Source organism: Cebus imitator, unplaced genomic scaffold (assembly GCF_001604975.1).
Source record: "Cebus imitator isolate Cc_AM_T3 unplaced genomic scaffold, Cebus_imitator-1.0 Scaffold42, whole genome shotgun sequence".
Lineage (NCBI taxonomy): Eukaryota > Metazoa > Chordata > Mammalia > Primates > Cebidae > Cebus > Cebus imitator.
In genome coordinates, this window is record NW_016107357.1 from 974,743 (window position 1) to 1,000,549 (window position 25,807).

Below are 25,807 nucleotides of genomic sequence, written 5' to 3' on the forward strand. Positions count from 1 at the left end.
AAAAAAAAAAAAAAAAAAAAAAAAAAAAAAAAAAAAAAAAAAAAAAAAAAAAAAAAAAAAAAAAAAAAAAAAAAAAGCAAGAGGAACAAATCATAGATGTAACTTAGCTTAGTTAATTTCTGAATCCATAGAAACAGTGGCACATAGTCCATTATTAATGTGAGAAGTATCTTTAAAGAGGTAACTTACTCTCATGGAAAAAAGCAAGTTAAAAAATCATGAAAATGAAAGGTATTTCTATTAGGCTTATGTGTGTTAAAAAATAAAGATTTCATAATGAAGTGTGTAGCACCTTCCTTTCATTAGTAAAAGGAACTATGGCATATGTAACAGCTGCGAACCTGCTGCTCAACCCAAGAAATCAAACATTATAGAGTAATGTTACCCATTACCATTAATGCGCACAAAGTCCTCTTTACTGCCTATTTCTCTGTCTGCCCCTCAGAAAGATCCTTGAGGATTTGAGGTTTATTGCTCCCCTGTATTTTAAAAATAATCATTCACAATAAAAGATAAAAATTTTGCAAGGATGCAAACTCTAAAACGTACATGCTTTAAAACATCACAAGTTTAAGCATGCTTCCGAGAAACAACTAACATATTCGAGGGGTAACTGCTGACTTTATATGTAAAAATAACTGTAATGAATGTCAACTTCTCTCTAAGTCAACTAATCATTGTACTGTCATGTATATCTATAAGAGATTTTTTAAAAATCATCTAAAAATATAATGTAAAAGTGTAAGAAACTCTTCCCACCTTCTGAACTTCAGATACAAATATCCTCTCACTGGCTGAACTTAGATTTAATACAATTAATTTTTATGTTTAATTTTTATTTTTTTAATATTTATTTATTTTTTTGAGATGGAGTTTTGCTCTTGTTGCCCAGGCTGGACTGCAATGGCTCACCACAACCTCTGTCTCCCGGGTTCAAGTGATTCTCCTGCCTCACCCTCCCAAGTAGCTGGGGTTATGGGCATGTGCCACCATGCCCTGCTAATGTTTACTTTTGTTTTTGTATTTTTAGTAGAGACGGGATTTCTCCATCTTGGTCAGGCTGGTCTCGAACTCCCGACATCAGGTGATGCACCCAACTCAGCCTCCCAAAGTTCTGGGTTACAGATATGAACCACCATGCCCGGCCAATACAAATTAATTTTTAAGCAGATGTACTGTTTTGATACCTTAACTTTGTGAAAAAGAAGGATCAATAGTGAGGTCCTACAAATGACTGAGTTTCAGAGCCTTTCCATGGAGGTCACACATATGACTGAAGACGGTGGCAGGAAAGAAAACTCTGATGCTGATTGAGAATCATGCATTTATTTGGTCAGTGTATTAATTGTTGGCATAATTAACACCTTTTAAAATGAGCTGGGGATTTGTATCTTTTCTCATAAAGCTGATCTACTCTCCTGAAGGGAGACAGTTAAATACTTGGAAGAGGTTGAGTAATTTCCTTTTGGATTAGAATGTTCCTTACCTGGTCATGCTCTGTCCTAGCCCCAGGGCTAAACCAATGGCTGCAGAGGAAAGAAAAAGGCAGTTAGTGGGAACCTAACTAAAAGCACATGTTCTCACATGATCAAGCTGCACGTGCTTTAAGGAACTTGTCACCAGCAACAGAGGCTTAAATATGCTTTATTTTAATGGATATTTCATGTAATTCTAGACTTAAACCAATTTTGACGGAAATGTAAGAGTGCTCATAACCCAGTAATTTTCAATTTAATAAGCAAACTGAGTTAGAATTACATTTCCATTTAATTATGTTAACATAAACTGCTGGGACTGTATTCATTTTATGAATCAATTCTGGTTATAAAATCTACAAATGCTATCATTTACCACAACTTAATTATGGCATCATTACAACAAATTATGACCTTTTGATTGCTGGAGTTATAAAAAAAATGTTAAAAACACAAGAATATTTTATTATCTAGCTATGCCCCCAGGAACAATACACAAAGCCCTTGATATGAATTCTGCAGCATCAGCTGAAGGTACCTTGGACCTATTCCCTCCACAGTTATAACAACTTAGATTCCGGCTGAGAACAAGTTCAACAACATTAAAAATATAGAAGTCACTGCATTATCAAAGCCTTGCCTTCTTACATAGCCCAGCCCAGCCCATTTGCTTCAGCTGCCCCTGGGACTCTTAACACTGATGTATCTGGCAATACCTTTTCCATGGGAGTTGTTTTCATTAGCTGTGTGCCTAGTTCTCTGGCAATATTCTGCATAAAAAACTAACTGTAAACATCAAGGACTAGGAAATTGAGAGAGGTATCATAGCAAATCAATCACTAAAGGCCCAGAATCACAGGGAATCATACTAACAGTACTATGAAAGCTACTTATGATTTCAACAACCATAATACCGAGTACCTCTATGTGCGGAGCATGCAACATGTTTCATTTCCCTCCCATCTTCATAAAATCTGTGCAAGGTTAGGCTCATGTTCCAAATGCAGAAACGAGAGCTCAGATGTTAGCTTACTTGTATGAGGTGTGTTTTCACCACACCATACTGCAGAAGGGCAAGGGGCTAGAAAGGGTTTGCATCTCCTGAGACTCTCTAAGACTTCTTTGCATTCTCTAGCCTCTGTGGTACTAAAACCAAGAACAAACAGCCTCTACATTAATAGGCTTTGACTATGCTCTTAATGTAGTATTTCTCAAGCTCATAGATAGTGATAGCGATGCTCCTTGGCAGGTCAGATTCCACCAGTGATGGAGGAATGGACATTTATTGGTATTAGTAAATAACATCTGGATTAATTACCAAATTATTTCATCATTTATTGTAGTTCCTCTGACAGCTTGACTAAGATATTTCCCCTCTGTTTTAGATTGTGCCTTTTTTTTTTAAATTTAAAGGAAAACATTTTTCTTAAATCAGATACACATAGTTTAAAAGAAAAAAACTAAAAAGATTAAAAACAGCAATTTCTTGTTCCATCTATCCTGACTCCTAAGCTCTGTTAAGAGAAACCACTGTCAGCTCTTTTAGTTCTTTCGTTTTGTATTTAATGCTATATTTCTAAAGAATATGGTTATACTGGTAGCCTGTGATTAGTTGATTTTAGATGTGAAGTACCAGCTTTCTATTATCACAGACTTAGCTCTTTCGCAACTCCCAACCCTATTTCCAATTACAGCATCTTTTTGATTAATCAATTGTGAATACAGATATTATTATGACTACATGTATACTTTCTGCTGCTAAGCTTTTCTTTGTTTCTCCTAAAAAGTTGATATTTGTCTTGTTTTTGCTATTTTTTTAGGTACCTCTTGGGCTTCTTAATTTTTCTGTGTACCTGCCTGCTTATCTTTATTACATTCTTATTCTTATCACTGTTAGTTTTCAAATATTAAAAAAATACCAGAAACAATGCCCATCCCTTACTCCTCCCTCCTCTTCAGCCTCCAGTGATCCTCCCAAAGCCCTGACTACTTAGGCTCATCTGAGCTGTCGTTCTCCAGATCTGCCCTGGAACTTCCTCAGCTTGCACTGGGCGGTCATGTCATTTCTCTGCTTTGTGGCACCTCTTGTTTGCTGTATCCTGCAGCTTCTCAGTTCATTTTCACCTCTTGCTGAAGAACTCACTCAAATAGTGACAATGGTTGAGAAGTGTTAAGTTGTTTGTCCGTTTTCTTCTTCATATTCTTGGTTTTCAATAGGCAAAAAAAATGCTTATTCTTGTTGTTATGAATGTGATCTGCATTTTTTCCCTCTGGATGCTGTTAGAGATTTTTAATTTCTCCAGTAGTGTGCATTTTTCATTTACTGTGTTGGGCAAGACCTCGCAACCTGGAGATCTGGGTCCTTCTGTATGAGAAAATTTGCTTTTGAATTTTTCTCCCTCTGGAAAGCCTAATATTTAAATGTTAGATCTTCTGAATTGATCTGTTAGAGTTTCTTACTTTTTCCCTCCCAAAATTTGTCTTTTTGTTTGATTGCTAAGTGATTTATCCATCTTTACATTAAATTAAACATTTTGAGATAATCATAGGTTTATGTGCAGTTGGTAGAGATCCTATGCACCTTTATCCAGTTTCCCAAATGATAACGTTTTGCAAAACTATAGTGTAACATCGCAACCAAGATATTGACACTGATACAGACCAGATACAGAACAATTTATTACTGCAATGATCCCTCCTGTTGCCCTTTGATAGCCATACCCATTTCACTCCAACCGTCACTCTCCTATACTTAACCACTGGTATAACCCACTAACCCATTCTCTATTTTTATAGCTTTGTTATTGAAATAATGTTATACAAATGGTATGATACAGGATGTAACCTTTTCAGATTGGCTTTTAAGCTCGGCACAGTTCTCTGAAAACTCAGTGAAGTTGTTGTATGTATAAGTAGCTTATTCCTTTTTATTCTGAGTAGTATTCCATTGTATGGGTATACAGAGTTTGTTTAACCATTCACCCATTGGAGGACTTCCGGGTTGTATCCACTTTTGGGTATAATGAATAAAGCCACTGTGAACCTCAGTGCAGGGGCTTTTCTGTGAAGAGTTTTCGTTTCTGTGGGATCAAGGACCTAGAGTGCAATTGCTGGTTAGTATCTTAGTTACAAGTTTAGTTTTGTAAAACTGCCAACATTTTCCAGAATGGCTATGCCATTTTATAATGTCATCAGCAATTCATGAGTAATTCAGTTTTTACATATCCTCATCGGCATTCAATGCCGACACTCTGTTTTACTTCAGCCATTCTGATATATGTGTAGTGATATCTCATTGTGGTCTTGACTTGCATTTCTCTAATAGATAATGACACTAACATTTTTTGTGCGTGCTTATTTGCTATTTGTGTTTCCTCGTTGGTAACATGGATGTCCATGTCTTTTGTCCATTTTCTAACTAGATTGTTTGTTTTGTTTTTTAACTGTTTTATAACTGTTAACTTTTGAAAGGTCTTTATATATTCTAGATACTAGTCTTTTTGCTAGATATGTGGTTTGCAAATATTTTCTCTCAGTGTGTAGCTTCTTTCCATTCTCTTAAAGAGACGTTTCCAAAACACTAGTTTTAAATATTGTTGAAAAGACTATTCTTGCTCCATGGAACTTCTTTTGCAGTTTTGTCAAAAGTCCACTGACTACACTTGTGTGTTGGGGGAGCTATTTCTGGAGTTCTCTCTTCTGTTACAGTGATTTATGTGTCTATCCCTCCACCAGTACCACACAGTCTTGAATACTGTAGCTACACAGTAAGTCTTGAAATCTGGTAGGATAATTACTACAACTACATTCTTTTTTAAAAATTTGTTTTTGTGATTCAAGTTTCTTTGCTTTTCCATATAGAATTTAAAATAATCTTTGCTATTATCTAGAAAATCTTGCTGGGATTTTGGTAAGAACTGCATTAAACCTATCTATCAATTTAGGGAGAACTGACATCCTGACTATGTTGAATCTTCTAACAGGAACCATGAGGTCTCTTCATATTTTTGATCTCTTTTGATTTCTTTCACTGTTTTAATCTCCCATTTTATCTCTCATTTCTTTTACTAAGTTTTTTTTTCTTCAAAATGTATGAAGAAATTGTTCAAATATTCAGACAAGTTGAAAGCCTCTTAGAATGAATCCCCATATATCCACTATCTAGATTCTACTATTAACATTTTACTCTACTTGGCTTATAAATTATCTATTTATGACATCTTTTGATGAGCAAGTCCTTTTTTCCTGAAGACTGAAGTCTTTTCTCAAATATCTGGTGATCCTTCTTTATTTACTCGGTATTTATAAGGCACTACAAAAATGATCACAAGAGCTTTTTCAACAAATAAGTTTATCTACAGGATGATCATACAACAGGTGTCTCCTCATGGGGGAAACATACAAGGGTTACTATTTTGTCTCTTTTTCTCAGATTAGTGAATTTCTGAAGAAAAGAAAGATTTACTCTCTTGGCTGAGACATACTATGTCAGCTCCATGCCTCACCCTATTTCGAAGTTTTCAGATTTTCTAGGGCCTGTGAGGGACGAATCAGCATTTATTTCATCGGACTCTTCAGTTTATATTTCTTCTGTCTGCCTAGTACAAATCTCCAGGTGCTTTCTATCTCTATAAATTGGCTGAAATCTCTAATCTGCTGAAGTGTCCCTTCTTGGTCATCGTATGTTTATATCTTTTTTCTTCTTTCTAGTGGGATGTAGGTAGGAAACATAAAAATAAATGTTCAGAGCAGCAAACAACTCAAGAGACAGTAGTATCACTGAGGCCATGAAGAAATGCTTTAAGAAGGGAGTGGTCATTGGTGTTAAATATAGAGAAATCAAGTCTGACAGGAACTGAGAAAACACAACTGGAGGGGTCACTAATGAACTTTTCCAGAGAAGTTTCTAGAAAGTGATGTGGGACGAAATCAGGATTATAATAACATGGTAGGGTACAGAAGAAGGGACTATACTGTAATTTGCTCTTTCTGGAAGTTTGGCTTTCAAAGTGTGAAAGAGAAAAATCACATTAAGTTAAAGAAATTTAAAGGGGAGGTTGAATAATGTAGTAGATGATGAAAGAAGCTTTTGGAAAGGAAACAAAAAATTCCTTTCAATCAAAAGCACAGGTTTTAGCCTCGGACAGGAGAAGAGAGATCTTTTCCTCTAAGACTAGGAAAAAGTTATTTCGGTAAGTGTATCTAAATTAAATAGCAGTCTTAATGAGTCTAAAGAACATAGGTAGTGAATATAAGATTTTAAAAAGCTGAAAGACTATTAGGTTGTGGTAAGAAAATGATATGATATAATTCAAAATTTCAGAGCTCTATTAGTTCTGAGTGATGGTTATATTTAAGAGTAGCCAGGGGAGCTACTTAAGCAGCAGTCAGATGAAGGTTGTATTCCAGGAGTAAAATAAACTGTGCTAAGTGCCAGCATCTATTATTCCATCCAATCATTGCCATGGCTCTGCTGGTCATAGGAGTACCCAACATGCACTGAGCCCTTACTAAGGCCATTTAATACTTAAACTACTCTGGGGGTATTTACTATTATCATTCAATAAATAAACAGGCTCAGAAAGATTAAGAAGTTTGACAAAGCTTTCATAACTAAGCAGCAGAGTGAGAATTCAGTGAGGTCTCCTGATTCCAAAGCCCACGTCCCTTCTAACTATTACACATGTCACTAATTAGGATAGCTGAAGTTGATGCAGGAAAGGAAGACTAATTCAACCGCCAAAGTCCTGTATGAATGAGGGCAAATAAGGAAGGCAGATGGTAGTATGAACCTCAAACAAGAAACAAAAAATTGACCCAGAAGCAAAAAGGGAATAATCTGGAAGGGGTAATGATGTGGTAGGAAAATGGTGACCTCTGTGTCCTAGGGTTCATACGAATGAGAGGAGGTGAATGACTTCCTTCTCTGGGCAGCCTGTTGAACTCACCCTGGCTGATGGGGATGCTTCCTCTTCCAAACTCCCAATGTCTCTGCCCGTATCTCCACTAAAGCTGTTATATTCGTATACTGCAGTTGATTATTTATCCTAATAATACATCAGAGGTCCTTGAGAAAAGGATAACGATAATAACACTAACAGAAATAGTGGTAGTAGCGGTAGAAAATGTGACAGAAGTAGTAATCAAAGTTGCAGTAAAAGCACTATCACCATGCAATGAATGTTAGTTGTGTGCTGGGTATCATTCTCATGGCCATACATGCATTATCTCATTCAATTCTTACCACAACTTTTTGAAATAGTCCTATTACCATTCAAGCTCACATAGCTAGCAAGTACTGGAATCAGAATTTGAATTCAGTCTGTCTTGTATTTGCAACCATACACTTCCCCTTCATTGCCTTCAAGTATGATCATGGCGGCGGAGGCGGGGGGGATGGTGGAAGGGTTGGTTTACTTTTTCTTTCTTTCTTGTAGCAGAAATGTATAGGATTTCATGGGAAGTCAATTAATATTACATCTAGACAAAAGGACAAAATCAACTTCAAGATTCTTAACTGAGGCCTCCTAAAAATGTGCTTTTCAGAACGAAAGAGCTATTGCAACGTAAAATGTGGATTTTTATTGCTAGAGATAAGTTTCTGTTTTTGGACTTAGAAGCATAATTTTAATTTAATAGCAGGTCTAGTATATATAAAATGATCTAAATCTGTGCTGAAATGTGGATTTTTATTGCTAGAGATAAGTTTCTGTTTTTGGACTTAGAAGCATAATTTTAATTTAATAGCAGGTCTAGTATATATAAAATGATCTAAATCTGTGCTGTCCAATATGGTAGCCACTAGCCATATGGCATTTAAATTTAATTAATTAATTTATTTATTTTTATTTTTATTTTTGAGACAGAGTCTTGCTCTGTTTCCCTGGCTGGAGTGCAGTGGCACAATCTAGGCTCACTGTAACCTCTGCCTCCTGGGTTCAGGCAATTCTCCTGCCTCAGCACCCTAACTAGCTGGGATTACAAGCATGTGTCACCATGCCGGCTAATTTTTGTATTTTTGCAGAAACAAGGGTTCACCATGTTGGCCAGGCTGGTCTGGAACTCCTGACCTCAAGTGATCCTCCCACCTCGGCTTAAATCAAAATTAATGTTAAAAATAAAGTTTCTTAATTGCAATAGCTACATTTCAAGTGCTGAAGACATATGAGGTTTAATAACTACCATATTGGGCAGTGAAGATATAGAATATTTTCATTACTGTAAAGAGTTCTTCTGTTAGATAACACTAGTCTAAGTAGATTATCAGTAAATACATGAATTGACTTTGGAAATAGTATACAATCTTCTATACTGACAGTTTCCCTGTGAACCATAACTACGTTATTGAAGAGACTTGCAAGTATGAAAAACTATATGCAAGAGAGGAGGGAGGAGGACAGAGAAGTAGAAATATGCACCAAACTCCTAACCCAATATACTATTACAGGGCTTCATAGATCGAGATATGGAAATAAAAATTACGGCAAGACTATAGAGTATTAAGAAGCCACGTGGCTAGGTAAGAACAGATTTTGGTAGCAATTACAACCAGGATGTCAAAAGGCAAATAGGGCACATCTGTCAATGTAGAAATTGACAGGGAGGGCCGGGCGCGGTGGCTCACGCCTGTAATCCCAGCACTTTGGGAGGCCGAGGCGGGTGGATCACGAGGTCAAGAGATCGAGGCCATCCTGGTCACCATAGTGAAACCCCGTCTCTACTAAAAATACAAAAAATCAGCTGGGCATGGTGGCGCGTGCCTGTAATCCCAGCTACTCAGGAGGCTGAGGCAGGAGAATTGCCTGAACCCAGGAGGCGGAGGTTGCGGTGAACCGAGATCGCGCCATTGCACTCCAGCCTGGGCAACAAGAGCGAAACTCCGCCTCAAAAAAAAAAAAAAAAAAGAAATTGACAGGGAGTTCATTCACACCAAGTGAACAATAAATAAACAAAAGCAAACCAAAACCTTAAGTGGCTTCCCAAACACTCTTAGGCGAAAGGATCTTTAACATGACCTACTAGGCGTGGCATCATGTGCTCCTTGCCGACCCTTCTCTGGTCTCATCACACACTACATGCTTTTCCTTCATATATTGTGCTCAATCTGCTTTAGCACTCCTTTAGCTTCTTGAACACAACATGTATTATTTTCTCTGCTTGAAATGCTCTTCTTGCCACCAGTTAGTTCACTTAGATCTTAGAGATCTCGTTAGTCTTCCCCATCTCAGTGTTTAGTTCAAATTCAATTTTTACAAGTTCTTCTTTAGAGTGCTTAGCTCAGTGTATAATAATGCGTTTATGTGTCAGTATATAATTATACATTTGTGTGCGTGCTTACTAATCTCTATTATTTCTATCACATTGTGAGTAACGTGAGAACTGCAAAAACTGTGATCATGTCGTCTTATCCATTACTGTATACTCAGTACCTAGTACGCCTTCATAAATACCTTCTGAATGAATGGACAAATGAATGACTCGAGATACTAGATGGAGTTTCATCAACTATAGTTGCTATGCTATTCTATATGAAGGTAAAAGAATGACAACACGGGGCTGTGTGATCTTTTAAGATTCTTTGGCCGGGTACGGTGGCTCACGCCTGTAATCCCTGCACTTTGGGCGAGGCGGACGGATCACGAGGTCAAGATATCGAGCCCATCCTGGCCAACATGGTGAAACCCTGTCTCTACTAAAAATACAAAAATTAGCCGGGCATCGTGGCATGCGCCTGTAGTCCCAGCTACTCGGGAGGCTGAGGCAGGGGAATTGCTTGAACCCGGGAGGCAGAGGTTGCAGTGAGCTGAGTTCGCGCCACTGTACTCCAGCCTGGCGACAGAGCGAGACTCTGTCTCAGAAAAAAAAAAAAAAAAGATTCCTTTGGGTTCTTATGTCCTATGGACTAGAAGACCAGGATGTTAAAGATATTCCTCACTCAAAATAACATGCTCTATGTAACAAAAAGTCAACTCTAAAACTATGCTAAAGAGGCCGTACTAAAACTTTATTTCTTGTATTAAACTATGAATGTAAATTCAGGACGTTCAGCCTGGTGTGGGTACTAAATCAGAAAGAGCTAAGTTTGGATACAGGCTCTGGCACTTACTGGTTAGGTGAATTCTGGCAAATTATTTTTATTTTCTGAGTCTCAGTTTCTCCCTCATGCATGAAATAAAATTAACCACTCTCAGTATTTGGAAGGCCGAAGACAACACTAAGAAACTGGCAGATGGTGTTTAAAATAAATACTAATTTTCTTCCCCTAACAGTACAATGGAATATAGTAATCTGTAAACCTTCATTCCGTAAGTTTTAACACACAATGATTACCTTTTAATTTCTAAATGCTTATAAAAAAACAAGTGCTAAAGAATATTACTTATACGCTAACAGGTTTAGCATGTTAATGAACAATTAATAGAGGCTCAATACATTTGTCTTTTTGATTGACTATGGTTGAGTGGTGTGGAATGTATGACTTTAGAAAAGTCAAATTATCTATAAAATGTGGTCTAATACCTACTATCACTACTTGAGAAAGGGAGTAAAAATATTAAAAGCAGTGGTGCATGCAAAAATTGTCTCAAAAAATAAAATGCAGTGTGTAATATAAAGTATCTATCATCTTCATCGTCATCATCGTTTTGAAACGTTTCATGCCTAGTTCAATAATATTTCTGTATTTTACCTAAGTACCTTATAAAAACATCTTATATAAGAAAGGACTGTTACTATAACTATATTTATTCTATAAATAAAATTAAGACATGTAAGCTAAATGACTTACTCATGGGAATCACAATAAATCAGAGGAGGAATTGATCTGTATTTCTTATTTATCTCAATCTAGAGTTAAAGATACTTCCACTATAAAGCAATAGATGCTAAATTTCAAAGTGTAAAAGTATTCCCAATGAACATAACCTTTAATCCAGGCAAATCTTGCTTTAAGCAAACTCGATATTTACACAAAAGATAAAATAAGGTGTGAGTATTTGCTTTATAAAGGAATTCATCATAGGATTATAATGACTTACCCATGTGCATTTAAAATAAGTTTGATTTACATACAATTCCTCAGGTAAATATCCTCTACTTATAACAGAAATAAGAGTTAAATATATCAATTGCACAATCGATTGATAAGTCATATTTATCTCTATTTAAAAGCAAGTATCTCATAGGTGACTGGAAAAAGAAACGAAAAATTTCTGGAACCATTTACAGAGTACATAAAAGGAGGCGGAATTAATAAGAAGTAACTCTATTTTTATGCTTACATATATTTTTAATGTAGTCATATATTAATTTTATTTTTAACATTTTAATATTTGTAGATTTAATAAGTCAATAGAATAATTAAAAGAGAAATTCAAAACTTAGGTTACTTTTACTGAGAAATTAGATACTAATTTCCCTGCTTTAGCTGGATTGAAGCTCTTGTCTTTTTTTGTGTGTAGCTCTCTAGTAATCTTAGTCAATATTTCATTTCACTGTGCTACATATTTCTGAATAAAAGAAACCTATCATACATTAATTATTGGATTTAAATATAGTAACGTATTATACATTAATGATTGGACTTTAAACATAGTAATATGTTTTCCAAGGAAATAATTACTAGATGGTATTTAAAACAATTCATGCATTGTTGTTATTTTATTAAAATGATTGCATTTTCATAATTACGACACTCTGGAAGACTTTTTAGTATCTGTCTTCAAAAATAAGACTGCAGTCCAGAATGCTAGCTCACACCCATGATCCGAGCACTTTGGGGAATGAGGCGGGTGGATCACTTGAGATCAGGAGTTTGAGACCAGCCTGGCTAACATGGCAAAACCCAAAGATTAGGATTGGTAGGGGTGTCTTTTTTTTCTAAAGAAGAAGAAAGGCAACTGAGAAAAGTAAGAACCAGCAAAATAACCAGGGATGATAATTTCTAGGAACAACATTTATAAATGGAAGCAAGGGATTTGAAAATTTATTCCCTTAAAACTAATGGTGACCATGATTCTGCTAGAAATTATTTGTTTATCCTGAGGGTATGAACACCTTAGTTTTTCTACTATGAGATGCTGAATCTGAAACTAAGAGTCAGTTTCACGTATCTGACTCAGGGAGTAAGCGGAATGGAAGAAGGGTAACAGGCAGTTCAGAACCACTTATTCCAGCTAGGAAGCTGGGGAAGCATATAAAACTCTCTGGCCGGAATGGATACTGGCCATACACCTTCTGTTAAAGGACCTGATAGGAAAATTTCAGGTATTGGGTTTTTCTCCTACAGCAATAAAAGAGACAAGCTGAAGTAAAATGGAGTCAGTTTTAAAGCAGGCAGGCAGGCCAGTCCCGAGAACATCAACCTATGGAAACGAATCTGAAAGTCTGTGTGTGTGGGAGGCGGTGTGTGTGTGTGGGTGTGTGTGTGTGTGTGTGTGTGTGTGTGTGTGTGTCTATACAAAGTTGCCTGTATACTTATTTATGGAAAAGAAAATTCCCATGATGTGGTGTCCTCTCCCTTCTCCCTACCAAGAGTGGGGTCCTAAGAGATCTCCCCTCATTGGCCCTACATAGGTAAGGGATGGGCCTGAGGAAAGGGATGAAAATACAGTCTTGCTAAGTGAGCCTATAAAATATAATCAAGGCCAAGCATGCTGGCTCACGGCTGTAATCCCAACACTTTGGGAGGTGGAGGTGGCAGGATTACTTGAGCCCAGGAATTCAAGATTAGCCTGGGCAACATAGGGAGACTGCCATCTCTACCAAAAAAAAAAAAATCAGCCAGGTATGGTGGCCCGTGCTTGTAGTCCCAGCTACTTGTGAAGCTGAGGCCAGAGGATCACTTGAGCCTGGGAGGTGGGCCATGGCTATCAAGGCTGCAGTGGGCCATGACAGTGATTGCACCATTGCATTACAGCCTGGGCAACAGAGCAAGACCCTGTCTAGAAAAATAAATCAATAAAACAAAATACAATCTAAATTGAATGAAAGTCTTAGAAGTAGGGAATTACCATTGGGAAAATCACATTTGGAACCCCTAAACGGAACAGGCTGTGGCACAAAAGTTAGATTTAACAAGCAAAATGACACATGCCTATGGCTCTAGTCTAAACCTTCCTGAATACCTCTCGGTTCGATTTCTCTGACAAACAGCGTGAGCCTGCTGACAAAGATTTCCTAAAGATCTATACCCACCTGCTGGAGGCCATTGTTTTGAACCGCCTCAGGACAGAAGCCATTAAACTAAGGAGAGTAAGAGTAGAGGAAGAACATCAAGGCCAGCAGCATTTGCTGGCATGAAATTGCAGCAACAAACACAACATAAACCCCTGTATTTTTTGCTGGAATGCTAGTGCTGAAATAAACAACTCGAGTCTGTGACTGTTTAGTTCCTAAGGCAGATGACAAACCCCTGACTTTCATAACAAGAAATGGGCTGATAAAACTGTGCAGTACCGTGTAAGGCACCTGCTGCAATGAACGTATCAGCTGAGATCTTCAGAGGAAGAATAACAAATTAGCTTCTCCAAGAGAAAACAGAAAGAATTGCTTGCCAAACTGGATATACTTATTGTGGCATGGTGAGTATTAAGTATCCCATTCCCTGAATGGGAGCTTTTGTTAAAACAGGCCGGGCGCGGTGGCTCACGCCTGTAATCCCAGCACTTTGGGAGGCCGAGGCGGGTGGATCACGAGGTCAAGAGATCGAGACCATCCTGGTCAATATGGTGAAACCCCGTCTCTACTAAAAATACAAAAAATCAGCTGGGCATGGTGGCGCATGCCTGTAATCCCAGCTACTCAGGAGGCTGAGGCAGGAGAATTGCCTGAACCCAGGAGGCGGAGGTTGTGGTGAGCCGAGATCGAGCCATTGCACTCCAGCCTGGGGAACATGAGTGAAACTACGTCTCAAAAAAAAAAAAAAAAAAAAAAAAAAAAAAAAAAAAAACAGCCTACCTTAGGCTGGCCCACAACTGAGTAAACCCAGCACTTTCGGCGGCTGAGGTGGGTGGATCGCCTGATGTCAGGAATTCAAGACCAGCCTGGCCAACATGGGGAAACCCTGCCTCTACTAAAAATACAAAAACTAGCCGAGCATGGTGGAAGGCTCCTGTAATCCCAACTACTTGGGAGGCTGAGGCAGGAGAATTGCTTGAACCTGGGAGGTGGGGGTTGCAGTGAGCTGAGATTGTGCCATTTGCACTCTAGCCTGGGTGACAAGAGCAAGACTTCACACTCCCTCCCAAAAAAAAAAAAAAAAAAAAAAGAGAAAGAAATAGCCCCTTCTCCACAATTCTATAGTCTATGCATGCACTTTGAATTTATAGGCCACTATAAGATTATGATATCACTTTGCTATATCTGAACAATAATTTCTAATTTATATTTGTTAAGTAGTGGATTTTAAAAAATAGAAACTAACGGATCTTAATATGATTGATTGCCACAAAAAATTATTCAATAATTAATTCATGTCTTCCCATATTTTATGGCCTTTCTAAAAGTTCAAATTTGCAGGAGATATATGGTATTGATCAAAAATATATAACTTGTTAAGCTTTTCCAGCAAAGATGTATTTACAGATAGAATTAACCCCTGGAAATTCAGCAATAATTTACCAAAGTCAAAGCCACAACTATTTGGCTTTTAAAAATTATCTAGTAAAGTAGTCTCCCTTTTACTGCTAAATGGAAATACATTCTGGTTGTTTCACATCTCTTTATATTATTACCAAGTACTTGGCAACAGCAGAAAGTAGAGAAGTAATAAAAAACAGTCTTTTTATGTTTTTTTTTGAGAGATGGGAGTCTCACTCTGTTGCCCAGGCTGAAGGGCAGTGGAGTGATCTTGGCTCACTGCAACATCCGCCTCCTGGGTTCAAGTGATCTACTGTCTCATCCTCCCAAGTAGCTGGGACTACAGGCATGCACCACTACACTCAACTAATTTTTGTATTTACGGTAGAGATTGGGTTTCACAATATGTTGGCCTCGCTGGTCTTGTACGCCTGACCTCAGGTGATCTGCTCGCCTTAGCCTCCCAAAGTGCTGGGATTATAGGCATGAGACACCATGCCTGGCCCAAGAAAACCAGTCTCTCACTTTTTTTTTTTTTTTGTCCTGAGACAAAGTCGCACTCTGCTGCCCATGTTGGAGTTCAGTGATGTGATCTCAGCTCACTGAAACCTCCGCCTTTTGGGTTCAAGCAATTCTCCTGCCTCAGCCTCCTGAGTAGCTGGGATTACAGGTGCATACCACCACGCATGGCTAATTTTTTTATTTTTATTAGAGATGTGTTCACCGTGTTGGTCAGGCTGGTCTCAAACTCCTGACCTTAGGTGATCAGCCTGCCTCAGCCTCCCAAAGTGCTGGGATTATAGGCGTGAGCCACCATACCTGGCTTTTTACTCTTCATTTTAGTATTTTAGAAGGATTGGGATAGAGAATAAAGATGGAGGAGTAGGAGAGCTTCATGCTACTCAAGGTAATGAAAATTTAAATTTTTTAAGATAACACATGAATTTCAATAATGCATGAATTTCAAATTCAATCACAAATAACAGAATAACTATATTTAAAAATCCTCATTTAAATTTTGTCATGGTTTTCATTTAAATTATTTTTACATTATTAACAATGGTAAATGATACTCTTTTTAAAAGTAGGCACAAATTAGATCAGCTTTACAAGTAGTAGCTAATAATTTCCCAAATGAGCTAAAAGTAGAATACTCCAGTAAGGTCATATAAACACATTGAGTACTCACTCATGGTGATGAGAATCTGGAGAAAAATGAACCATTCTCTTGTTACCCACTGGGCCGGGAGTGGATACCTACAGGGAGATTTAAACAGAAAAAACAAATTTCAGATTTGTTTATAAAAAGACCATGGATAATAGTGATATATCCATTTGAGAACATTACTCTAAAATGGAGAATACAAGATTTTCAAACCTCAGGCAACATTGCTTAGATTAAAAGTATGATTTAATTCCTGAGGAGAAAACTCTTACTTGTTTTGGTCTAATGTATTTCCTCTGCTAGATTTTTAAGACTATTTTAAAAGAATCTTGGCTGGGCAAAGTGGCTCACACCGGCAATCCTGGCACTTTGAGAGGCTGAGGCAGGTAGATCACCTGAGGTCAGGAGTTCGAGACCAGCCTGGCCAACATGGTGAAACCCCATCTCTACTGAAAATACAAAAATTAGCCGGGCATAGTGGCATGCACATGTAATCTCAGCTACTCGGGAGTCTGAGGCAGCAGAATCGCTTGTGTCCGGGAGGCAGAGGCTTGCCACTGCACTCCAGCCTGGGTGTAAGAGCAAGACTCTGCCTCTCAAAAAAATCAAAATAAAAAAATTCTTTAAAAAAGAGAATCTTTGCAATAGTGTAAATATCCTTTTAAGAATCACAAACCAGTGACTTCTTATGTGAAAAAAAATGTTTAATTAGATCAGTGTTAAACAGATATTTCTGAGGACCAATGTATTTGTAGCTAGTTCCTAAATATAAATACTTTAACATGTATTATAACACATACATTTAAATATATACAAAAACTTAGATCAAAGAAGTAGTGAGCAGCCCCTTTCATGGTTTCCCCTAAAACATAGGAGTCATCTGTATATTTACATAGCACAAATGTAATTTCATCTAAGAGAGTAATATTTTCACTCCTGTATTTCTAAATAAAATTTAAAATCTGAAGTAAGCTACTCCTATGGTTTTTAAAAATTTCACAACTTTCTTATCGTATAGATAGTTCTCAAAGGGAATACAGCACTGCACAAGAATGAATCTATCAATCACAATTGACAAGGCATACATTTACAGCAAAAGGTTTTAAGTTATGTTCCATTGTAATAAAAAAATCCTGCTGTAATTATAGAAATGCCATTTATATAGAATAGGAGGGAAAAGCAATAAAATTCCTTTTAAAAAAAACCCTAACATTTTCAAAACCTTATTTTTTCTTGTATCACTTGGGTTACACAGATGCCAATATATACTCAGAAATTCCAAGAAATGCAAATACTGCAAATGTGCACAGATGATGACATTAATAACCCTATGGTTTGAGCACCACAGGTAAACATGTGGCCCAACTCCAGGACTACATCCTGCATTCATCTCAAAATGAGGTTTTCATGCTATTCCAGTGGGTATCCCTGGAATACAGTAATCCATTTTCTACACTGTGGCTATGAGAAAAGCCAACTGTGCCTATGTCATGCTTTGTTAGAGGTTCATGATCACATTATCTCATGGTGGACCTGACACTTTTATTCAGTTTACAGTATGTTCTATGTACAGGCAACTTATTTCCTTTGCCAAGGCTGCTGACAACCTTTTCCACACTATATTAATCTTGTTTACTGACTTTATCTTGGTACAAATATCAGAAAACTAAACTTTTTATCTCAGAGAAAAAATAAACAATGTGTTGACAGAAGCAGAAGCTATTTTCAGGACTAAAATTGCTTGTTTACCTGAAGCTATACTTATGGAAAAACGTTTAAGTCTTGCTCTGGTATGAAATACATAATCTGAAATTTAATAAGTAAAGAAATTTCACATACACCCATGTGATAAATTGCCTGATGAAAACAAAGCAACTGAATACAATAAAACAGAATTTATAGCTAATTTATACCATAATACAAATGTAAGCTTTCAATCTAGTCAGAAATAATCATACCATCTATTTCTCAGCAATCATATATATGTGTAAAAAAACTGTAAGCTCAATTCAATTGCAGCAAATAACCCACAAAAGATTTACAGTTTCAAGTGTAGATATTTAAATGATTTTACATTATTTACTTAGTACATGATCCTTTTTAAAAAGGTGACTATCCTTTATTGTTATTTTAAGTCAATTTTTGTTTTACCTTAAAGATATGCAAAAATAGGCAGAGTTAAAAAAATGTTTTTAATGAAATAAATCAACTTATGATGATCTCTTCAGGGTCAATGTCAGTGGTCTGCCTTAGGAGTAAAACATTCTTACAATGGGAACCTTTTGCCACTGTGGCAACTAAACACACTTACCTAAAATTTGAGAATAATATCTTTAATAGAGAATTGAGCTTATGGAAAGCAGTGTTATATTGAAGTTTCAGTGGATTTTAAACTTTAAAACATGTTTAATCTGATTATTAGGAGAATACTTCAAAATATTATAAAACTTCAAGGAGCATGTTTAAGGAATTCTTCTAAAAGTTTCTGTCTTATTAATTCAGGATAGAAAATAATCTTTATAAAAATAAAATGAAGTAATTTTAATATCAGATCAAAGTGCTAATTTCTAGCAACAATTAAGTATGGTGATTGTTTTCTTCTCCAAAACACATGCCTCCTAGTGATTTTGGAAATGTCTTAGAAGTCACAAATTATAAGAAGTTGTTTCACTTTAAATATCTACAAGATACCCACATAGTAAAGTTTATTAGTAAGAAAAATACATTTTATTCCATAAGATTAGATAGAAAACAGGTATTCTGTTTTTCATGAGAAACAGAATCTCCAAAATCCAATTCTTATAATTGCCAAATCTCTGGAGACAATCATTTATGTAATTAGCCAATATTTAGTGATGATAACCATAGACATAACATTACATGCCCTGAATTCTTATGATTCATTTGTTAAATATTGCTATGTAAATAATGACTACAATCCTAAATAAAGCAGATGTATTTCTTCTTATTAGATGCTTATCACACAAAGTCTTAAGAAGTTTCTAGAAAATATAACTTTTGTGTCACAATTTTAAAAGATCACATGGGTCTTAGATTTTGCTGCTGTTTAAAAATTATCAATCTCAGGAAATAGGAATGTAGTAGCAAGAAATTAAAATTTAACACCAGTTATACAAGTATCACTATCAATTCAGAAGGTCAATATGTACCAATATATTGGAAATTCTCCTAAATGATCAATTATCAATGACAAATTATCTGTTCTCTGAAGGTTATTGTACATACTGAAAGCAATTTCATATTCTTTTTTTCCCTGATATATTGACACCAATTTTACAATTATCCTCAAAAGATAAAAAGTTGGTTTAATATCTCCTTTTCATTTACTTTTGTCGTTACCAAACCCAATGCATGCCATACTATATTTCTACAATTACATAGCTGAACAAATAATTTCCCAAATCAGGTAAACTTATCTGAGACACAAGAGTCTTGTAAGATTAATACAGAGGCCATTCAATATCGATGATATCTGATTTATAAATGATTAAGATTCCTTCGGTAAATTAATGAAGGTTCATGTCCACACATAAGGACAAGAAACCATCATCGTTTCTTCTCTCCCTCCAGTATAGCAGGTCCCCTTTCAATTTTGCTCTGCTTTTAACTGTATTTTATTTGCCTTCCAAACGCTACTCTGCTTCAGTGCCCACACTGACAAACACTTATGTTGGCAAGCTGCCATTCAAAAGAAGGCCTTTCAATTATGTGAGGACTGGTCAATCAAATCCCCCTGGCCTCCAGGCTGTAGGGAGGCATTGCTTAAGCCTCTGGACCAGTTTGCCAAGATCCAGAGGTTTCTGGCTTTTCTTAGGGCAATTATTAATTTGACTCAACATCTTTGAAGAAAGAAACAACACTAAAGTAAAATAATATTCTAACCTTTTACAAGAATTCATTTTAATTAATAGACATTAAAATAAATGTTTTGGATGTTTATCTCTTATCCCCATACAGAAGAATAAAGGAAGATTGTTCAAAAGCATTTCCAATGAGCGCACCTTTGTTTTATATTCGCGTTTTAAAAGTTATATTACGAGATGGTTGGAGGAATGGATAAAATGTTTCATTGTGTCATCTATTCTTATAATATTACAGAATGGTCACAATTCACAAAAAGCACCATCTATTTGGGCATGAGAAACATATTCAAGAAAATAACATTGAAATTACTTTTAAAGCAACATACAAAAATGTAAAAATTACGTTAGAACTGCTTTTAAAACAAATACAAAAAGTGATAATTCAAGGAGCATAAATCGGATATCATTTATAAGATTAAAAGGAAACAAAGTAGTTATCTGATTTAAGAGGAATAAAGAGGAAAAAAATCACCTCTAAGAAGGGAGTTGGATGCAATTTATCTCCCCCTGCTCCAATCCATCTTACCAACGTGCCAAATTCAACTTTCTAAATTGCTGCTTTTCACATGTCAACTTTCTCATTCCACAGCCATCCATGGCTCTACACTGAAAGTAAAATGAAAACTAATGAGATATGCACGCAAGGCTTTCCCTAAGCTGATCCTTACCTACCTGCCAATGTGATCTAGTACCTTATGCAGCCACGGAGAGCTTCTTATTCTAAACCCAGTACTGCTTACTTGGTACAATTCAACAATTACTCACTAATAATCTAAAGCACAGATAAAATTGTGCTTAACTTTATTATATAATAAGGGATATGTGTTCCCATTCAGTTTGGTGATTTTAGTTATATTGTTACATCGAACTAATCTTTTTGATGTCTTGATAAAATCAAGTTATGGAACTCCTTTAACTCCAAGGGTGTTTTTGACTGTTGTTTTGTTTTTTAAGAACAAGAAAAATATTAGTAAATATAATTCATGTAATAATTCATATTTCATCCTCATTTGTCTAGATTTCTATTAAAGTAAAACTGTGTTTATATAGCAGGCCAGGAAAAATCCTCATCACTGGCTACAAGAAATGAAAAAATTGGTGCATAAGAAATATATACCATAAAAAGTAGAACATCTAATGTATGTCTGGTAATATGTCTAATGCTAGGGAGAAGTCACTAGAAATCCTTATCTGTTTTAGTTTCAGACAATGTCCTCCTAGAAGGAATATTCAGGAAGGAAGATGATCCATTCCTGAGGACAACTGAATTACTGGAGAGTTCAAAACTGTTGTCGAAAATTACTAAATTTATAGAATATAACTCAGTTTTCCAATGGAGAAAATGCCTCAAAGTTTGGAATTTTATAAAATCTAATAATGGTACAAAAAGGCATGCCAGGTTCTTATCATTCATATGTTTAAAAATACCAATATTCACGAACAATCTTGCTCTTATCGGCAGAGCTCACAATGCATGACTTTTAGGGAAAAACTTTGAACTAAGACCTATGTAGTATTTACTATTCATAGCTTTCATGTTATCTAAATTATAGTACAGTGGGTGAAACTGATTATTTTTAGTCTTTATTTTTATCTTTATTTTTTTGTTTGTTTCCCTGTAGGGGAAAAATTACTAGGTGGTAAATAGGAAAATTTAGTTTTCCTATTTGTTAGACAAAGTTAAAATAAAAGTCCTGGCCAGGCACAGTGGCTCACGCCTGTAATCCCAACTCTTTGGGAGGCTGAGGCCGGCGGATCACGAGGACGAAAGATGGAGGCCATCCTGGTCAACATGGTGAAACCCTGTCTCTACAAAAAATACAAAAATTAGCTGAGCGTGGTGGCACGTGCCTGTAATCCCAGCTACTCTGGAGGCTGAGGCAGGAGAATCGCTTGAACCAGGGAGTCAGAGATTGCAGTGAGATGAGACTGTGCCACTACATTGCAGCCTGGTGACAGAGCAAGACTCCATCTCAAAAAAAAAAAAAAAAAAGAGTTCTATATTGTTTGTTATGTTTTTATAAGGCAATTTAAAATCTTCCTTGGAAGGACTTAAGCATGAACAAACTGACAAAGAATGTGTAATAATTATCACAAATGATATATCAAGAATTAATATAATTAGTAGAAATATTTCTATTGTCATTAACAATAAATCCTTATTTTTATTTGTTTAAATAGGTAGGAGTAGTCATAGCTTATAGCTTAATAATAACTTACTACACCCTAAAACTCCTGGGCTCAAGCAATCCCCCTGCCTCAGCCACTGGAGCAGCTAGGACTACAGGTGCCTACCACCATGCCTAGCTACTTTTAAACATTTTGTATAGAGCTGGGATCCTGCTATATTGTGTACACTGGTCTTGAACTTCTGCCCTCAAGTAATCCTCCCACCTCAGCCTCTTCTCAAGTGCTGGGATTATAGGCATGAGCTACAATGCCCAGCCACTCCTGTTCTTTATGGCTTGCTTTTCATAAACAAGGTGCCTAGAGTGAGGAAACATTATTATTCTGAAGTAATAGTGAGGAAACTAACATTTACTGAGGTGAGGGCACATGCCCTAGACTAAAGAGACTGAATTAAGCTAGCTTTGAACCAAAATGTTCCTATTTGCCCTAGTACTTTTTCCCTTACAGGGAAACTACAAAAAATAAAAATAAAAGACAATACATCAAAACAAATGTTTTCTGTATTTGGGGATTGGTCCCAGGAGATGATAGCCTGAATCTAGAATATATTCTAGGAAAATCTTCAGTCAAGGATACTCTGGACCTTGCCTGTAACTCTCATGTGGGGTATTTTAAGTTTAGACAAGGCAGGGCGCGGCAGCACTAAACAGGTTTACCAGCACATGTTATAGAAGGACTAACAAGAATGAAAACCGGCTCCCCTACTAATCATTACAGCAAAAGAAGGACAACATTTACAAAGTGTACTAGAGGGGAGTAAACACTCCACGATGAGAACATGTAAGACAACTTGGGGAAAATTGGAGAAGTTAGGCTATTTCTCCTTCAAAAGCAGATATAAATCTAAATGTGTGATTACATCTTTAAACCAGAAAGGTTTTGTTAAAACAAAAATAGCAAGAAATAAACCACAGAGAAGTACAAGGCTTGCCTTTCTATTGAGGGTTAGCCTCCCTGAGGAATCTGTACGCGTGTCACAGGGAAGACGCTAACCTTACAGCTGCCGGCATCGCATTAAGTAGTGAATGAAGACACAGACTTCAGGTAGTTTTGAAGTAATCTTACTATATTTTCAAGTAATAGTAGCACGTATATTTCTCTAAGAAATGGCAGAATGAAAATTATACTAAACTAAGATTAGAAATACATACATATACATATAGTTATATGTATGACAACATTAGCAATTATGTTTTTAACCTAAAACTAAACAGTGTGATTGCTTTAAATCTTTATTGTAAACAATTTTCTTCCTAGTTAAAGCTAGTCAGCATTGATAATTAAGAATTTAGAATTACTGGTCTATTCAAATAATACTTCTAATTATTAAACACATAAATTCTCATTTCTGGTATACACTACTAATGAAAGATCTAAATGCTTTCACAGAAAAGATTAATCACTACATAATTCAAAAACAGATACAGCAACAACTTTTTTCATACCACCCCATGGTAATACCTTTTTTGAGTAAGAAACTAAAAATTAACCAGCTCAGAAAGATGCCTAACAGTGACAGTAAAGAGTTTCACTTTGCCGTCCAGTTTTAGTAACAAGCTGTGAGTGGCCTCTACTGGCTGACCAAAGGCTTCCTAAATCCCTCATTTATAAAACTTACAATATTATGAGTGTCAAGAAAATAAGGATATGTCCACATATGTTTACGTAAAATCCACTGTGTATAAAGATTTGTTATGAATAAATGCCTAAGTAATAAAATTTATTTAAGACAGTGTAAAGATATTTTATCATTTCATCCCACTGCTATATGCTTGGATTATATTGGCAATCTATATATCTTCTAAAATTCTAATTTACATACCATGATAATCTAAATGTGGATTTTCTTAATTCATATCAAAGCAAGTCACGTCTGCATTTAAAAATAGTTTTGGGGGCTCATTCAATACACACACACACACACACACACACCCCTTCTCAAAATTAAGTGTATATTTAGGCTTGGCAAATTGACTTTGGAAGCAAACACAAAGAATTTTAAAACTTGAAATAATTTGTAATTTTAAAAAAGAGATTAATATTTTATGTAATGGTTTATGAAAATACTATCCTGGAAACATGGCAATCCAAAGCAATTTTAAAGATTTCTATATCATTGCTCCCATGTTTAGGTGGAAGTAATTTCATATTCAAAATGAAATAGCAATTAAGAAGGAAAAACGTTGCTTGTATTAGGAAATGTCAATTCAGTATTTATAATAGAGAAGAAAAACATGTTTCAATTTTTTGCTCAGGCTTTCTAATAATAAAAGCTTCCTGTGCATGGGAAAATTTGTAATTTTCATTTATCTATTTAAACATATAATTATATAACTGATTCACTTCATCCTTTACCCAATCCATTCACCTAAATATACTCTATTAAAAATTATTAGCAAATACACCTAATGATGTCAAAAGGTAACTACATTTATTTCCAAAAGTTATTGTTCCCACATCTAACAATATTCCAGTATATTTCAACCTTCATTTCAGAATTCAGTCCCATTATCTTGCCTGCTCAAAATGGTTCACAGGGTTATCTAGCTGACATATAAGATAACCCTCCATCTCACTAGACACCACTGGGATATGACACACTGACCCACAGTAAGCCCCTGTTATTATCCTGAAATATATAGCACATAAGGTAGCTCCTGCCAAGGAATTTGTTTATAAAAATCTTTTTATCTCTCTGGACATTTAAGTCATTCTTTAAAAGTAGTGTTCAACTATTTTCAAGAATTTCAGGCAATGAATAAACATTCCATTTTATGTTTAATGTCTTCATTCTCATTTCCCACAATTTTACCAAAGGTTGGAAAAAAAAAATCACATATATAGATAGAAAATAGAAGCTGGAAAGTATTTTCTCCTTTTGCTTAGGTTATATAGAGCCTATTATATAAAGGATAAGACTTAAAAACAGAAGATATCTCAATAGTTCATTCCTAGGGAGAATAATACATATTGAATCTTGATACATGTAACATTGTTTGTCTTCTTTTTCATTTTTTTGGTGGGGGGTAGCAGAAGAGGTCAGAGGGCAACATGGCAGTGAAGATAATGATGAGATTCAGCAAACGTGTTTGAGGACATAACAAATTATTAACATAGCTTTTTGGACAAAAACTCTACATGTGCATTTTTAAAATTTAAGAACATAAGCAGACTAGGAAAACTTTTAAGTGCTTACTTATAAATTCTTTAAATTATTTTGGTGCTCAAAAACACATGATCAACATTTGGGCAGGTAAAATTTTTTTTTTCCACATTATTCAACAATGCGTCACATTCAGTGCACATACTTTTTGAACTGGTTATTTCTACAGTTTTTCCAGCTGTTTCTATAAACTAGTCAATTTCTTCTGAACCTGACAGTGGTGTTGCATAAGACCTTAATTTACATCAAGGGAAAAAATTATAACTGGTTTTTATAATTAAAAGAGTGTTTCTAGGGCCGGGCGCGGTGGCTCACGCCTGTAATCCCAGCACTTTGGGAGGCCGAGGCGGGT

The 25,807-nt window shown here is 35.9% G+C and overlaps 1 protein-coding gene across 2 annotated transcripts in view; it reads right to left on the reverse strand.

The window, feature by feature from the left end:
* Positions 1-25,807, reverse strand: part of GPATCH2 (G-patch domain containing 2) — a 200,396-nt gene that overhangs the window by 66,773 nt on the left and 107,816 nt on the right. For both annotated transcript variants that reach the window (XM_017526304.2, XM_017526301.2), the window contains 2 exons: positions 16,243-16,310; positions 1,487-1,526 (listed from right to left, as the gene is read on the reverse strand). In XM_017526304.2, coding sequence (XP_017381793.1) covers positions 1,487-1,526; positions 16,243-16,310 — 108 coding nt within the window. The remainder of the gene's footprint in view (positions 1-1,486; positions 1,527-16,242; positions 16,311-25,807) is intronic.